General features: G+C 40.2%; 1 protein-coding gene across 1 annotated transcript in view; it reads left to right on the top strand.

Moving 5' to 3' along the window:
* The window catches only part of LOC121954428 (zinc finger SWIM domain-containing protein 8-like), an 89,528-nt gene that overhangs the window by 53,341 nt on the left and 17,033 nt on the right, over positions 1-19,154 (top strand). The window contains 2 exon segments of the mRNA XM_042501922.1: positions 13,429-13,718; positions 13,846-14,069. Coding sequence (XP_042357856.1) covers positions 13,429-13,718; positions 13,846-14,069 — 514 coding nt within the window.

Genomic DNA, 19,154 nt, shown 5'->3' with positions numbered 1-19,154 from the left:
GAATGTCCCTCTTAGCCTATTCTAATTTTATATATCTAAAAAATAAAAAAACTGATCATCGAATGTTCGTATAGAACAGCCAAATCTGATTCAAATTGCAAAATTCTGAGTCAGGTACAGCCTTAACTACAACAATAGACAGATGTGCCATACTACATGATCAGGCCATGTCCTTATTTTAAATCCTATACCCTGCAGTAACTGTGTTAAGATTCTTTTATTAACTTTGTGATACCGGGCGATGGTGAACTACGAACCTACTTTTAGAACTGAAGTCACATTCAGGTAACTTCCACATTTCTCTCCTTCTCATTACCTACCTACATTCACTGTGACAAAGACCTGGGTTCGCAATGAGAAGAAGGCATGTGATGAAAATGTATTTGCTAGATGTGTGTTGCTGAAAAAGAAAATATTACAGAGCCCATCCTTAACTTCCATAATGTTTTCTCTACTCTCAACAAGGTACAAGGTAGATTTATTTGTCATTTTGTCAATGTGGTTTAAGAAGAAATTAAATTAAGGTTAAGGCTTCTCCATTAGAAAATTAAGTAGTGAAATCTGATTATTCACAGCTCAACTCTTGTGGTGTCAAAGAGTTTTATCTGTAGCTACTGTACCCCCAATGTGTAGGTAGTTTTTTTTAAGGAGGTGCACATCAGCCATGGCAAAACCATGTGGCCACATCATGACGCCATAACATACAACTATAAATCCACCTCATTAAAAGTGATGTTCATTGCTTGAAGCCTGACTTAAGCAAAATTACCAAACTGACCTGTAATTAAACTGTTCCAGAATGCTGATTTAGACCAAATGTGAACAGTCAAGTCAAGTCAATTTTATTTAGAAAGCCCATAATCACAAATCACAATTTACCTCAGAGGGCTTTACAGCATATGACATCCCTCTGGACCCTCACATCCACTATGGAAAAACTCCCCCCAAAAAACCCTATATCAGGGGGATGTGGTAGAAACCTCAGGATGAGCGGCTGAGAAGGGATCCTTCTTCCAGGATGGACAGACATGCATTAGATGTTGTAAAATAAATTAAATTACAGTAGATAAGATAAGATAGTCTTTTATTAGTCCCACAGTGGGGAAATTTGCAGTGTTACAGCAGCTATGAGGTACAGGATAAGCAGCAAAAGAACAATACAATAGTAAAAAATAATTACAAATATAAAAATAGTAACATAAAGTTACAAGGTGCCAACAACTCAACAGTCTCGAAAAATATATGTATAATAAATATGTACAAACAAATATGTACACCAATCGCACATGGAGGATAACAAAATGATGACAAAATGATAAATAGGAGAGAGAGGAAAAGAGAAAAAGAGAAAGAGAGGGGGAGAGATGCCCAGCAGCGATAATGTTAACAATGACAAAACAACAATAGTAATAGAAATATATATTATTGTTAGTAGAATTTGGCATTGAATAGACTCAGACACAGGCACAGCCACAGACAGGACCACAGCATCAGCACATCCATGACCATGATCAGGCGTAGCCATGATCCGAGAAATCTGCGAAACAAGGGAGCACAAACCCTCCAGAGAAGAAGCTGAGTTAGTGACATGCAGTAATAGGAAGTGAGTGTTTGCAGATGAAGAGAGAGAAAGAGAAGGAGAGAGGAGCTCAGTGTATCATAGGAGGTCTGCCGGCAGACTAGACCTATGTCAGCCTAATTAGGGGCTGGTCCATGGCAAGCCTGAACCAGCCCTAACTATAAGCTCTGTTGGAGAGGAAAGTGTTAAGTCTACTCTTAAATGTGTAGACTGTCTGCCTCCCGGACTGAAACTGGAAGATGGTTCTACAAAAGAGGAGCGTGATAGCTGAAGGCTATGGCTCCCATCCTACTTTTGGAGACTTGAGAAACCAGAAGTAACCCTGCATTTTCAGCACAGTGCTCTTGAAGGATGATAGGGAACTATGAGCTCTAAAAGATATGACGGAGCCTGACCATTCAGAGCTATGTACGTAAGTAAGGAGCAGATTTTAAATTCAGTTCTGGATTTTACGGGGAGCCAGTGCAAATAAGCTAATACAAGAGAATTATGATCCCTTTCCCTTGTTGCTGTTAGTACAAATGCCACAGCATTCTCAACTTCAACCTTAACTTTATCTGTCCCCAAAGGGTAATTGGTTTTGCAGGCATAAAAAAGGACATAGAAAAAATACAAAAGAAAAAATACAAAGACAAGGTAACAGACATTGAAGATAGCAGCCCTGGAGAAGCAACAGTTGTCCCTGTCTGACGATCCTAGTAGCTACATTACACACAAGAATCAAATGCTGAGTCAACATGGTCCATTCTGGACCAGTTGGAGAGTCTTTATAGACTTGTTGGAGCAATGTGATAATAAAGAATTACAATGATCCAGCCTAGAAGGAACAAATGCATGCACAGTTTTTTCTGCATCTGTTTGAGACAGGATATGCTTAATTTCTGCAAAATTATGTAAGTGAAAGAATGCAGTTTGTTATATATGAGAGGCAAAAGATAAATTGTGATCAAATATAATTCTGAGGTTCCTTACAGTTGTGCTGGAGACCAAGGCAAAGCCATCTAAAAAAATATATATTCTTAGAAAAAGAGTTTCTGAGGTGTTTGGATCCAAGTACAATAACTTCGGTTTTGTCTGAATTTAACATCAGGAAATTGTGGCTCATCGAGACTTTTATGTTCTTAACACACACTTGTAGTCTAGATAACTGATCAGTTTCATCTGGCTTCATCAATAAGTATAGTTGTGTATCATCCGCATTAAATTGGAAATTACGGAGTGATGTTTAATAATGTTGCCTAGGGGAAGCATAGATAAAGTGAAAAGGATTGGTCCAAGCACAGAACCTTGCGGCACTACGAAAAAGAATTTAGTATACAAGGGGGATTGATCATTAATATAAACAAACTGAGAACGATCTGATAAGTATGATTTAAACCAGCTCAGTGCCGATCCATTAAGGCCAATTAAATGTTCCAGTGTTTGTAGTAAGATTTGATGGTCGATTTTGTCAAATGCAGCACTGAGATCTAATAAAATTAGCACGGCTACAAGTCCTCCTGATCAATAAGTCATTAGTATTTTTAATCAGTGCTGTCTCTGTGCTATGATGCACTCAAAATCTTGACTGAAAATCCTTAAACTATTATTGTGAATTAAGTCACACAGTTGATTAGCAACTACTTTCTCAAGGATTTTAGAGAGAAAGGGGTGATAAGATATTGGTATATTGTTTACTAAAACCTCTGGACTGAGAGTGGGATTTTTTAGAAGAGGTTTAATGACAGCTACTTTAAAGGACTGTGATGCATAGCCTCTTAATAGAGACATTAATTATAGCTAATAAAGAATTGTAAACTAAGGCTAAAGCTTCCTTAAGTAGCTTGGTCAGGATGGGGTCTAACAGGCAAGTTGTTGGCTAGGATGAGGAAATTGTTAGTTGGTGAAGGTTGATTGGGTAAAAAACAGTCAAAGTGAATTCAAGGCCTTACAGCCGTATCTAAATTTCCTCTGTTTGAGGTCATTTAGGTTGAGGGCAGGAGTTGATGGTTTTTTTCTCTAATAGTTATAGTTATCTCATCAAAGAAACTCATAAAGTCATCGCTTGAGGGCTAGGGAAATAAAATCCTCTTATAGAACCGTGACTCTGTGTCAGCCTGGCTACAGTGTTGAAAAGAAATGGATTGTTTTTATTTTCCTCAATTAATGATGAGTAATAGTTTGCTCTGGCAACGCCACCAAAATTTTGTATTTTGGTGGTGTTGGAAATGGGTGTGGCAAAATGACTTTGCAGCGCCCCCTAGCGTGTAGCCACATTGGCCAATTTCGCCTACAGTTACAAAATTCAGTACACTTATGTCTCATGCCCAGATGCACAAAAAATCCTCTTGTACCCACCCCCCAAACCCGATCTGCCTGAAACATCATAGGTTTGATAGGGGTCCTGCCCTGAACACATCTGTATTAAAAATGCATTAGTCGTGATAGCGCCACCTACTGGCAACAGGAAGTAAGCCTTGACAGCTAATTATCATTTGATTTACATGATATTTACATGGTTTGGTCTACAAATCATTCCACCAGATGCTAACGCTAGCTTAGCTCTCGATCACATGCAGGACATCATTGACTAACAGCAGAAGTTCCATCCCGACGGAGCTCACATTGTAGCAGAGGAATTCAATCATGCATGTTTAAAGACTGTGCTCCCCAAAAATGTACAATATGTACGATGTTCCACCAGAGGAAAGAACAATCTGGACCGTGTCTATTTCAACCTGAAGAATGCATACAGACCAGTAGCCTTCCCCACAACCTAGGCCTGTCCTACCACCTCTCACTGCTCCTTCTTCCTGCATACACACCCCTCAGACGCAAGACAAAACCAGAAATAAAAACTATAAAAACCTGGCCTGTGGGAGCACTCCCACAACTGCAAGACTGTTTTGCACACATCATGGGACATATTTGATCAGCAGGATCTGGAGGAACACACTGAGACTGTCCTAGCTTACATCAAGAACTGCACTGACTCTGTCACTGTTGACAAACGCATCCGGGTCTACCCCAACAAGAAACCCTGGATGTCAAGGGACATACAAGCCCTCCTGAGATCCCAGGACTTGGCCTTCAGGTCTGGTGACAGAGAACAATACAACATGGCAAGGGCAGACCTAAGGAGAAGCATCAAAGCTGCTAAAGAGATTTACAAGAGGAAGGTGGAGGACCATCTCTCACACATCAACCCATGGCAAGTGTTTGGTGCTGACGCCTCCCTGGCAGAGGAGCTTAACCGTTTCTTTGCTCGCTTTGAGGCAAAGAGGCCCCAAACAGTCCACCAGCATAATCTCATCACTTGAAGTACTTCATGTGAGCCAGGTGCTGAACAAGGTGAATCCCAGGAAAGCAGCAGGACCTGATGGAGTACTTGGCAAAGTACTCAAAGCTTGTACTGACCAGCTCTCTGGAGTCCTCACCAGGATATTTAACCTGTCCCTGGCACGAGCTACCATCTCTTCCTGTCTGAAGTCGGCCACCATCATCCCTGTACCCAAAAAAGCCACCAGTCAGCTGCCTTAATTACTACAAAACCATAGCACTAACATCTGCAGTTATGAAGTGTTTTGAAAGGCTCATAGCTGACTACATCAAAGCCAGCCTCCCTTCCAAATATTTATACTAATCTATGTCTGAGTGTGTCTGCTAATCAATGACTGTGTCTGCTGTTCAAATATGTGAAAAGTGCTTTTTTTAATTTGCATGTCCTCTTATGCTACTGCATCTGATCAGACGAAGCACTCGTAATTTTGTTGTACAATGACAATAAAGGCATTCTATTCTATTCTGTTCTATTCTATTCAAATGATGTACACCAAAGTGACTTGGTAATTCATGCGCCCTCCAGTGCCAATTATTGGATGCTGGAAATACTACACCATGTGAGATATCTCACTCCAAGGGCCCTTTCAACGCTGCTTGCAGCTTTAATTTTCTTAGTTTCACTATTTTCTTCTTAAGAGGTACAGTGGAATCAAGATTTAATCGCAGTGAGCCAGCAGCACTATCAACAAGATAATCACTTTGGGACTTAAGTTAGTATAAGCATTCTCAGTTAATGCTGATTGAATCAATTCCTTAAATTTAGCTGCAGCACTTTCAGACAGACATCTATTATAGTAACTTGCTGAGTGGCATGTAATCAAGTAATAAGAAATCAAAGGTTATTAAATAATGATCAGACAAAGCAGGATTCTCAGGGAAGACTATTAAATCATAAATTTTGATGCTGTATGCCAGAACAAGATCTAGGATGTGGTTAAAACAGTGAGTGGGTTTATGTACACTCTGAGGCTATCATTATTAATGTCCGCATGAATATTTAATTCACCTACAATAATAACTTAAACTAAACTTGAACCCAACTCTGAGAATTCAGATAGAAATTCAGAGTATGGGGCGGTAGTGCAGTACACTATAACAAATAGTATTGGCCGTAAAGTTTTCCAGGTTGGGTGTGAGAGACTAAGAAAAAACCCCTCAAATGAATTATAATTTAATTTAGGTCTAGGATCTATTACTAAGATTGAATCAAATCATATAAATCAATAAATGTGAATCAAACCGGAATGTGAGTATTTATATGACAGGGAGGAGTGGGTTCATTCAGGCCATCAGGACACAACCAGGTCCAGGGGAGGGGGAGACAGAAGAAATCAATATGATTATTCAATATCAAATCATTAACTAAAAGAACTTTAGATGATAAAGATCTGATGTTAAAAAGTCCACATTTAATTCTCCTGTTATAATGTTCTCTTACAGTAGAGATGTTAGTTTTTATTAGATTTTCAAGTACAACTCCCCTTTTTGTTTATTTTAGATTTAAATAATTTAAGTGGTCAGGGGACAGAGACCATTTTTATTACACTATGGATGTGTGACTACACATGAGGAAGCTCAGAGAAGCTTGTAAAACAATATGTTCAGGGCTTTGAAGTACAGACCTCTGTCAAAAGCACAGCTCACAACAGTTCACAATGAGACTTTTGAGGCACAAACATTAAATTTATTTTTATCAAAGCCAAAGAGATAGTAATAATATAATGCTGTTCAGCAATGTGCTGCACCAGACAAAATTAATTCCTCAATGATCTTGGTTTGCAGGAAATCTTGGCCATTTTGTCATCTGACAAGTGATAAATTGGTTGTCATATGATGGAAATAGTTTTAAAACTCTTTAGATGTCTGCTGCTCTTATACTTTTAGTAAATTGTTAAATTAGTTATATATGTAACATCTAAAGAGAGAGGAAATTATAATAGCGTTACTTTTTTTTTTACCAATCAAAGGAGACAGATAATAAACATGAGTGCAACAGAAAAGTCAAACACAGAGCGGCCTTATGATAACAAACACGAGGCCTCTGGAAACAGTACAGTCCAAATGTAAAAAGGCTGATGAGAGATAAGGTAAAGCGTAGTTGGAAAAATGTTTAGGCAGTTCGTTTTTTTTCAGTTGAACTTATTCCTACTCACAAAAAAGTTCAAAGATACGAGTAGAATTCATGAGACATAATTAAGATATGAAAACAGACACCCTAATAAGCTATCTAAAGCTTGTCAGACACAGATCAGTGCATAGATTATACTGTAACATTTACAGCTACAAAACTCTTTAGACTATACAAACACCTAAAAACTTCACCCTATAATGCTAGCATCTCAGTGGTCCCAAGACATTTATTCCATCAGTCTTAAGCACCATGCCTACTATATAGGTAAGATACCATAAATAGAGACATATGGCAAGTGGACATAACAGTACAATGTAAATGGATTTTGAAAGTAACTGGTTTAGAAGTCCCCGGCCAATAAGGCTTTGACATATTTTTGTTATAACTGCTGCCTAAAGCTCTTTTGTAAAATAGATAATGACAATAAAGACATTTTTGAGCATCTTTACATGACCACAATAATCCGGTTACTGGGAATAATCAGGTAATGGTAATGATATGATTTGACATGTTTACAAGCGCTTCAGTCATGCAATAATCAGAAAAACCTAGTGTACATGATTGAGTCAATTAGTTGGATTTCTATCCAAGTTCATGATGTAAAACCCAAACTTCCTGTTATTTTAAAAAAACGTCTTGTCTTGTTTTCGCAGCTGGTCAGGGCTGTTCTTGCTAAATGGTGCAGGCTTTCTTCGCATTGTCTCTTTGAGTAGAAAACGACGACAAGCTTTTCTACACTAAGCATCTGCTCTTGGTCTCAGCGTAGTTCTTCCTCCCCTCGCACGGAAAACCCATGCTTGCTGGAGTGCATTCGGAGTAAGAACTAGTGGGAGTGTGTGGTGCTCAAGGAGTTCTCTGATACAGAATGGAAAGAGAATTTTAGGATGTCTCGGGGTGCATTTGTGAAGCTTTTTCTATACTTTCTCCCAACCAGGAGATGAAGGATGTTCAAATCCTTCATTTCATTTAGCATGAAGTAGGGCTAGGCAATTATACCTAAAATCAGTATAATAATTAATTGAACATTTTACCTTGATTACCATTAATAACTTATTATCTTGCTTATTGCTTTTTTTTTGTTTTGTTTGGTTTTTTGTTTTTTACCCTCATAGTTCACTGACAGTGTCATTTGACCATGGTGTGTTTGAGCTTAATAAGTATATGATGCATATGACTTCAGCCTCTGCTGTGTGCTATTAATCATTTTACTCGGAAATATTTTTTTGGTGTAGGCCTACTTCTTCTATAGCTGCCAACAACATGACAACATTCCCAGTTAGAGAAAGGGTGAAAATAATGCAATGTGCCTGTGGCCCCAGGCCCCCAGATTACTACATCTGCCCCTGGTAATAATACTGAGAGCTCAGCACAAGCAGCTGCATGAGACACGGAGCGATGCGTCCTGATTTTTCTAAATAATTCCATCCAAAGTCTGAGTAAACCTGAAACTAATACAAAGTAGAAGTCTAAAGAAGTCACTTTCCATCTCTGAATATTTGTCTGTGGTGCTTTGAGGAGAAGCTCCGCTCTGTTTGTCTGTCTGTCTGTCTCACGTTTCATGCTCATGAAACGCCGCAGAAGCACATACACTCACCGGCCACACCGGGTTGGACCCCCTTTTGCCTTAAGAACTGCCTTAATCCTTCGTGGCATAGATTCAACAAGGTACTGGAAACAGTCCTCAGAGAGTTTGGTCCATATTGACATGATAGCATCATGCAGTTGCTGCAGATTTGTCGGCTGCACATCCATGATGCGAATCTCCCGTTCCACCACATCCCAAAGGTGCTCTATTGGATTGAGATCTGGTGACTGTGGAGGCCATTTGAGTACAGTGAACTCATTGTCATGTTCAAGAAACCAGTCTGAGATGATTCGAGCTTTATGACATGGCGCGTTATCCTGCTGGAAGTAGCCATCAGAAGATGAGTACACTGTGGTCATAAAGGGATGGGGATGGTCAGCAACAATACTCAGGTAGGCTGTGGCATTGCAACGATACTCAATTGGTACTAAGGGGCCCAAAGTGTGCCAAGAAAATCTCCCCCACACCATTACACCACCACCACCAGCCTGAACCATTGATACAAGGCAGGATGGATCCCTGCTTTCATGTTGTTGACGCCAAATTCTGACCCTACCATCCGAATGTCGCAGCAGAAATTAAGACTCATTAGACCAGGCAACGTTTTTCCAATCTTCTATTGTCCAATTTTGGTGAGCCTGTGCGAATTGTAGCCTCAGTTTCCTGTTCTTAGCTGACAGGAGTGGCACCCGGTGTGGTCTTCTGCTGCTGTAGCCCATCTGCCTCAAGGTTCGACGTGTTGTGCGTTCAGAGATGCTCTTCTGCATATCTCGGTTGTAACGAGTGGTTATTTGAGTTACTGTTGCCTTTCTATCAGCTCGAACCAGTCTGGCCATTCTCCTCTGACTTCTGGCATCAACAAGGCATTTTCGCCCACAGAACTGCCACTCATTGGATATTTTCTCTTTTTCGGACCGTTCTCTGTAAACCATAGAGATGGTTGTGCGTGAAAATCCCAGCAGATCAGCAGTTTCTGAAATACTCAGACCAGCCCATCTGGCACCAACAACCATGCCACGTTCAAAGTCACTTAAATCACCTTTCTTCCCCATTCTGATGCTCGGTTTGAACCGCAACAGATCGTCCTGACCATGTCTACAGCCCTAAATGCATTGAGTTGCTGCCATGTGATTAGCTGATTAGAAATTTGCATTCACGAGCAGTTGGACAGGTGTGTCTAATAAAGTGGCCAGTGAGTGTATAACTTGGTTGTCAAACACTCAGTTGTATTCTAGAGTCAAAGTCGTTCACTGCATTACATGATTGTTCAACACTTCTGCTTTCGCCAACACATGTGCAGATGTCAAACAACAAAAAGAAACCAGATTAACAATAAACATGCGCCGAATAAAACAGACTATTGGACAAACGTGTGTTTATCGGATTTTTCCTAATCTGATAATGGCTTTTCTCCTGATAAACCATATTGCATTATGCTGTTTACATGACCACTTGAATAGTGAGATAACTCCTTAAATCAGATAATGATTGTCTTTTTTGTGTGCATGTAAACGTTCTTGCTGTTATCAAACCCATTCCATACTTGTGAACCCCTGCCAACCACACTAAAGCTCGTACATTTAAGTTGACATGTTTTTCCCCCTATAAGATGCTTTTTTTCTGGTCTCATGTATGAGTTGAAAACTCAATTGGAATGAGGTCACCTATGTTGATGAGCATAAATACAACATTATACACTATGCAAGCATTGTGAAAGATACAACAATCAGTTAGCTCCAGTAGACTGTAACTATGAAAAAGAAGGCCAGTAGGAGCATTTACCAGGGACCATGGCACTAATTACTTTCTTCTATAGAGTCTTTAATGTCACAAGATAACTAGGAAAGGTAAAGTAGTTTATATGAGGCTCAAATAAAGACTTGTATAAGGTTAAAAGTGCCTTTGTGAAAATAAGAGCCTCAACTTGAAGAATAAGCCAATATGTTCTGATAATTTCTTTGTCAATTTTTCAATTTGACATTTTGCAACCCCAGGAATCTGGTGGACTTCACTCTCAATAACCTCACCATGTATTCCAATACAAAATCTTCAACATTGATTTCTATTGGAACTTAAAATAATGAAGTTTGTCTTGCTTTTATTTAGGGATAACTTGCTGCATTCAAACTGTATATCTACTTTAATCAGTTCCTTATTAACACTTTTTTTGCAGATCATTTAGATTTTTGTGTGATAAGAATAAATTTGTGTCAACAGCAAATAACACTAATAATGCTAGAGGAGTTTCTTGAGTAGCAGCCTCAAAAATGGGTTCTTGGGGGATGCAATATTTGAGGGATTTACTTTGAGATTTGTGACCCTTTACATCACACAAATTGATCCTTCCCATACATATAGCTTCCAAACCAAGTGAGCGCTGTGCTTCTGACACCATAATAGGTTTTTTGAGACTTCATATCCATCAGTCAAAAAGATTGACTTTTTAAAAAATGCCTTTAAGTTATTGCCTGAACGAACCATTTGGTTGGCTTATTTTCTATGAGCATTTTAGTAGATGGAGATAAAATTGCTAACATTATCCGATATAAGAATCAGTAATGTTAAGATCATTGCTGGCATTTCTGACATGGCATTTGATTTTGGTGCCAGGAAACACAGTGGTTTTAGGACCTTAGGTGAGGACTTTGTTAAGCACTTTCCATGATTGCTTTTGATCACCCTGAGAAGCTTCAATCAGCACGGTGTAATCTTCGCATACTCATTGGTATTTCATATGTAAACTTATTTCTGTATTTTGTATCTGATTATTTTTATGTAATCTTGGGCTGTTCAAGTAACACTCAACAACACAAAAGAAAGTTTGTTCTTTTTATATACAGATTTTAGAAATCTATAGTAAGCCATGATTTATGATTAATTTTTGATTTAGGATGTGAATCATCAATCATTTTAGCAAGGGGAGAGCGGTCTGTAGTACCTGAAAATACTATACCTCAATAAAAGTATTGCGAATATTTGTAATTATGTGATCAATAACTGACCTGCTGGATTCAGTTACTCTAGTAAAGGTATTTGTGGTGGGGGGAAAGGATGAAGAATTAAGAGAGTTAATAAATTATTTTCAGCATCTCATCTCATCTCATCTCAGCACCCTCATCTTTCTATTAATTTCATACTGGAGAGGCTTTAATGAGGATGCTTTAAATGCAGTGTGCATCGTGTGCCACTGGAGGTCAAGACAAGACTGTGAGCAGCAGGTCAACAACAGCCCGTGTTGTCCCTGCAGTAGCAGAGACACCAAAGGGACAAAATCTTATTTTCACATCTAAACCGGTGAATTAAGGGATTATTTTGACCAAACCAGAGTTGATGGGAAGGGGGGTTAGTGCCGCACACCATATTCCATATAACCCGGTAAAATTCTGTGAGGTTTAGCCAATATCAAAAAATGTATACCAAGCCTAACTGGGACTCGACGGTGAGCTGATTAGAATTTGGTGTTCAACGGTCAAGGTCACTATGACTTAAAATTTCAATCTCATGAACGCAATCTTTGAAGTTGACCTCAAGGGAGTTTTCTCCACTTGGACTCAAGATGAACTGATTAGAATCTGGTGGTGGAAGGTCAAATCTCATAAAACATGTTTTTGGCCATAATTTAAGAATTCATACACTCAAATTTGCACACAAACGTCTAATAGGATATAGTGATGAAGTTCTGAGATTTTATATCCAACTGGTCAATGGTCAAGTGTCACATCATAATATTCTGCAAAAACACCTTTCTGGTTAATACTCAATGTCATAAGATAAGATGCCTTTATTGTCATTGCATCAAAAATACATCGAAATTGTGTGTGCCCCTCCCAGCAGTGCTTAAAAATAATATAATCACACTGAAAACACATGCACATAAAAAACAGTCATAAAACAAGGGCAGGGGAAAAGTGCATTAGTATAGAATATAAATATGTAAAATAAATAAATTGACATGTATTGCACAATTCTCAGTAAATGGCTTGCAGAGTCATTATGTGTGTTGGTTGAGAGAGTGGATGGCCTTGGAAAGGAACTGGAAAGGAACTGTTCTTAAGTTTAGTGGTTCGTGATTTTATTGACCTGTATAAGCTACCTGAGGGAAGAAGGTCAAATAGGTGGTGTCCGGGCTGAGAAGAGTCTTTGACAATGTTTCTTGCTCTGGAGTGGTAGCTGGCATCAGCAATGTCCTGGAGTGAGGGCAGAGGGCATCCAAAGATTTTTTGTGCTGCTGAGCAGCCTGCATACCACACCATGAGACAGTATGTTAAAATTCTCTCTATAGCACAGCAGTAGAAGGCCACCACCAATTTCCCAGACACGGGGGGGGTCAGCTTTGCACATCCTGAAGTCCAGGATAAGTTCTTGTGTTTTCTTTGTGTTCAGTGACAGGTTGTTTGCAGAGCACCACAGCATCAGTCTGTGGACCTCATCTTGGTAAGCCAACTCATCATCCCCCGAGATAAGTCCAGTCACAGTCGTGTCAATTATAGGTGAACAGTCATATGTAGGAAGAGAGTACAGTAGCAGGCTTAGCACGCAGCCTTTTCAGGAGCCAGTGCTGAGTGTGAGGGTGGAGGCTAAGTCAGGAACAGAAAGGGAGACATTTGGACAGATACCAAACTGGTGATGCTAATCTTTGGTGCCCAAAGATTGTCTTGCAACATGACTGGTGCTCAGAGGCATACAACCACATGGTGGTATTTCTAGTTATTTATGGAATGTAAGAGTTTTTCTTGAAAACAAATCTATTTTTTGTCTCTTCATTTTGAAAATTAATCTTAATTCACATGTCATATATTTCTCTGTGTTCAGGTACAAAGGGCGACGTCCAGAGTGCCATGCCCCTCATGTACCCAACCAGCCATCAGAGGCAGCAGCCCATTTTTACTTTGAGCTGGCCAAAACGGTGCTGATCAAAGCTGGAGGAAACTCCTCCACCTCCATTTTCACCCAGCCGTCAGCCAGCGGGGGCCACCAGGGGCCCCACAGAAACCTGCACCTCTGTGCCTTTGAGATTGGCCTCTATGCTCTTGGCCTACACAACTTTGTCTCACCCAACTGGCTGTCCAGGACCTACTCCTCACATGTGTCCTGGATCACTGGTGAGGGGTAGTGTGTGTGAGAGAAGAGTTCGACAGAAACTTGAAGACCCAGATTTTCAAATACAGCGTCCCTTCTTTCTTTGCTTTCCTTCCTGCCCACATTCTGTTTACTCTTTCTTTTCTTTAGGCCAGGCCATGGAGATCGGCAGTGCTGCCCTCAACATTTTGGTAGAGTGCTGGGACGGTCACCTCACCCCTCCAGAGGTGGCATCCCTTGCTGACCGAGCATCGCGGGCCAGAGACCCCAACATGGTGCGGGCGGCAGCAGAGCTGGCCCTGAGCTGTCTGCCTCACGCTCATGCCCTCAATCCTAATGAAATCCAGAGAGCCCTGGTGCAGTGCAAAGAGCAGGTACTTTGGGAGTATATTTATAGTTTAGAAGGACCTACCTAAGGACCTTTAGAATAATCGATAAAACCTGTCAATGTGTTTGTTGTGCGCTTGGTCCCAAGATGAAAAGATTACAGCTTTTTTGTTGTAATTTTCAATGTAAATTTTTTTTTTTGTTGATTTGTTTAGTAATCCAGTTAACTGGGTGGGTGAATGAATGAAAGAATTAATGAATGCCAAAAAAAACCCCAAAGCTTTGTTTTTTTCTGTATAGAATAGAATAGAAGAATAGAATATTCCTTTATTGATCCCCCATTGGGGGAAATTTCAAATGTTACAGCAGCATGAAAAAAGAAAAGTGAAATGTAACAAAGAAAATAACAATAACAAATAACAATAAATAAGTAATAAAATAAGTATGTACATAGAGGAAATAAGGTATGTACACATAATAATAAGTAAGTAATAGAATAAGTATGTACACAAAAGATGGATTTGAGAATAGAATTTACAAAAATTTGTTGTGCAAATTATTCAGCCAGTGATGCTGATGTTATAGAGTCTTATTGCAGATGGGATGAATGACCTGCGGTAGCGCTCCTTCTTGCAGGGTGGATGTCGCAGTCTGTGTGAAGTTGTACAACAAAATGTTGCTATAAGTGAGGTGTGACCAGGGGAAAGAGAGCCAAAGTAAAATTGATAAAACTAAACTATGGAGGACAGTAGTAGTAATGAGAATCATAAGAATAATTTAAAAAAAAGAAAAAAATGGAATTGAAGACTGTGCTTATCTTAATCAAAATGGAATCTAATGCTGGCTTTGAGGCTGCAGGTTGAGCAGAGACAGGTTAATGATCATGTCCGTGGGGCTGTAACAGTAACCCATGCCTGTGAAGAAAGTGGTGTCTGAGGAGATGCTATGGCTGTTGATAAGCAGCAGCTGCCAACCACATGGAAGGCCCACCCCCTCAGGCCAACAGTAGGTCTTAGCATCAACATGGGGAAATGGCACATCTCTATTTGAAAGAAAAGGGATAAAATGCAAAAAGATTCAGACTGAATTTCAGCTTTGGTTTCAAGCAATGGTCACAAACCTAGGCTGTACGTATATAAAGATGGACGGTGCGCCCCTACGTACATTTGCTCTGCTTTAGTAAAGTTAAAATATCTGAGATATGGGCATTGTCATCTTGTGAGGGTGACATCATTGAGAGCTGGATTCTGCACAGTTGCGATATCTGCATTGGCAGAGTTCCCCTCCAAAACACCCATCTGACCAGTCGCAAGCAGCCCCATTGAATGCGAGTGTATGGATTGGCACACACAGCTGCCAATCACCACAGATAAGTCGCCTTTTGTATAATTTAATAAGTCATTAAAACCAAACTTATAATAAAAACAAACACTTGAACAATCAGGGTTATGAGAACTACCTTCAGTGTCAGAAACCGTCTTGTGGAAAAATTAATTACCATGTACTTTGAGTTTTTAGTTTGGCCTATGTCCCTTTACTAAAATTGAGGGGCGGGCACTATGACAAGGTACAAGGTACAATGTAGATTTATACTCATTTTTCTTAAATGTGTTTTAAGAAGAAATGAAATTAAAGTTGATCCAAAACCCTGCTGCATCTTTTTGGCATTGAAGGAGGAGTTGGATCTCACGGCCTGGGGAAACAAGTTGCTCTGTAGTCTGGTTGTTCAGCAGCAGATACTTCTGTATCTTTTTACAGATGGCCGCAGGGTGAACAGGCTGTGGCTGGGGTGGCTGCTGTCTTTCAGTATCCTTTGGGCTTTGTGCAGACGCTTCACTTCTGTGAGGTCAATGATGCTCTGTAGATGGGAACCGGTGATGTTCTGGGCAGTTTTAATCACCCGCTGTAGAGCCTTCCTGTCCTGGGCCATGCGCTAACCATGCCGGTTCGTGATGCCAGATGTTAGCTGATATCCATTCGTTGCCCCCTTTCTGCTTGAAGCCTAGGACTTTTTGTGCTGATTCAGAGTATATGGTCTTGATAGTATTCCATTTATTGTCAATGGTGGGTTTTCCTCGATTTTAGAGGAAGCATCTAGTGTGTTAAAGCAGTTTCTGAGTTCCAATACAAAGTGGAGTTAAGCAATGTCCAGTATCTTCTGTCGCTAACCTTGTCGGACCAATTTCTTTAGTGTGAGCTTGATGGTGGCAGCGTTAAGTAGTGGTCGCTATAGGCATCTCCACCTCAGTATGCTCTAACATCTTGAAGTGACCTATGCCACTTACCATTAATGACTGGAACAGAAAGTACAATGAGCTTTCTATTGCTCCTTTGTAGAAGTTAACCAGGATCTTGCTCTATAATTTAGCCTTCCTAAGTTTCCATATGAAGTAGAGCCTTTTCTGTTTTTTTTTTTATTTTACTTTATATTTTTTTTATTAAAGATATTTTGGGGGGCATTTTTGCCTTTAATTGATAGGACAGCACAAATGTGAAAGGGGGAGAGAGAGAGGGGATGACAAGCAGCAAAGGGCCGAGGCTCGAATCAAACCCATGGCCGCTGCAGCGATGACACAGCCTCTATACATGGGGCGCCCGCTCTATCCACTGATCCACCAGGTACCCCTTCTGTGTTTTTTTAATCTGGGTGGTGATGTGTGATGATCAAGATAGGTTCTAAGTGACAGTAATTCCAAAGAACCTACAGCTGTTCACCTGCTCCATCTCAGCTCCACTGATGTAGACAGGGAGGTGTGTCTTTGCCTCCTTCTTACTAAAATCAACAATCAGCTTCTTGGTTTTACTGACTTTGAGCAGTAGATTGTTCACTGTGTACCACTCTGCAAAATTGTTGATTTCCTCCCGGTATAAACTCTCATCGTAGTTTGTAAGACGGCCAATGATGGTGGTGTCATCCGCATCCTTCACAATAGAGTTCTCCTGATGTCTGGGAGTGCAGTCATGGGTGTACAGTGTGAACAGGAGGGGGCTGAGCACACAGCCCTGGGGGGCTCCGGTTTTGAGCACTAATGTAGCGGAGGTGAGACTGCCAGTCCTTATTCTCTGGGGTCTGCATGTGAGGAAGTCCAGTATCCAGTTGCAGAGTGTTGTACTGAAGCCCAGAGTGTTAAGTTTTCCGATCAGCTTCATGGTAGAGATTGTGTTTAATGCTGAGCTGAAGTAAACACACACCATCCTGATGTAGCTGTTCTTATCCTCCAGGTCAGGGAAGACTGAGGAGCAGTAGATTCGGCATCCTCTGTGGACCTGTTGGTTCTGAAAGCATACTGGTGAAGGTCCTGGTTGGCAGGGATGTTGTCTTTGATGTGCTGGTGAACCAGTTTCTCAAAGCACTTTATCAGGAGGGGTTGGATTTTTAGTAAACATCCAGGAATATTGCCGGGGCCTGCAGACTTGTTTAGATTCACTCTCAGCAAGAGTTTTCTCACATCTGCTGGGGTCACTGAGAGGGGGCAGTCCTCTGTAGGCGAAAACTTCACAGCTGAGTCCTTACTGAGAAGGTCAAAGCGAGCGTAAAATGTGTTCAGCTCGTCTGGCAGCGTGGCTTCATGGGAGCGCTCCTGCTTTTGTAGCCTATGACATTTTGAATCACCCTTCCACATATCTTTAATGCTGTTGCTGAAGAGGTCCCTCTCCAGTCTCTGCTGATGTTTCCTCTTAGCCTCCTTGATGCCAGCTCTCAGTCGTGCTCTGGCGATAATGTATGCCTCCTTGTCCCCTGGCTGAAAGGCAGCTTTTTTGCTCTGAGAAGAACCCTCACCTCCCCATTCATCCAGGCTTTCTCATTGGGGAATGATCTCACCGTCTTTGTGATCACCACGTCATCAGCACATATGCTGATATATGATGTCACAGAAGAATTGATCTTCATATCTTGAGTGAGAGCATCTTTGAACATTTGCTAATCCTTGTGCTCAAAACAGTCCTGTAGAGTTGCTGTGGCTTCATCTGTCCACACTTTAATAGTTTTAACTGTTGGTTTGAGCCTTTTTATCAGCTGACAGTATGTCGGCAGGAGGAGCAGAGCAATATGATCTGACAGGCTAAAGTGAGGGCATTCGAGGGCTTTGTAGCTGTCAAGAATATTTGTATACATGTGGTCCAGGATATTTATTCCTCTGAAGGGGATCTAGACATGCTGGTGGAATTTAGGTAGGACAGATTTGAGGTCTGCTTGATTAAAATCACCAGCTACTATGAAGATTCCATCTGGTTGCTTGGTGATGTTGCTGCTGATGGCATCATACAATTCCTTCCTGCATTTTTTGAATTTCTATCTTGGGGTATGTAGTGCACTAGAATAAACAGAGTTATGACAACGGAGGTTCAAAATGCTTGAGCGTCACGCACTCATGGAGGCTTCGAATAGTTCCCAGAAGTGTCTGGCGTGCCATTTGAATGCATTATACGAAGAGACAAAACTCAGATTTTCGCTAAATAGCAGTCAATAACCACATTGATTTACAATATACAAAGAGCGCATTGTCTTTAGTTTCATTATTATATTGTTTTTTTTAAAGTAAAACGTCCTTATATTTGAAGATTATTAGGAGATTCACACATTTCAGCAGCTCAAGAATCAGAGGCAATCGAAAAAAAGTAACTGAGTGCCAAATAAGGGTTGAATATGATTAAAGTACAAATATATAAATAAATACATATATAGTACTTTTATGTATAAAATGTATATTACATATTATAAATATGAGTGACGTGGATATGACATATATGGTTATGCTGACATATTTTAGACTTACCATGGCAAAGGAGCAGGTTGCTGGTTATTGCTTATATATATATATATATACACATGTGTATATCATTTATTTATTTTATCTTTGTCTTTCTTACCGACTTTTACTGCAATTAATTAATTTAATTAATATCTAATAAACTAAGAAACATAAATAGCACATCAAGCAGTTGGTATATGTACTTCTCTTGTGGTGTCCTCCACCATGTTTTGCTGTGCTGCACAGGGACGATCCAGGCATGTAGAGAAAGGCCAAACAAAGAGCACACCATTGACAGGCCTTGTATATGGTTTAATAAAAATGAGAATGATTTTCAGGATGAGGGTGCTGTCTTAGTGCAGGGAGTCTCCAGGCTCC

Source organism: Plectropomus leopardus, chromosome 15 (assembly GCF_008729295.1).
Source record: "Plectropomus leopardus isolate mb chromosome 15, YSFRI_Pleo_2.0, whole genome shotgun sequence".
Lineage (NCBI taxonomy): Eukaryota > Metazoa > Chordata > Actinopteri > Perciformes > Serranidae > Plectropomus > Plectropomus leopardus.
Note: the sequence above shows the minus strand (reverse complement) of the source record. Positions and strands in the feature narration are given on the sequence as shown.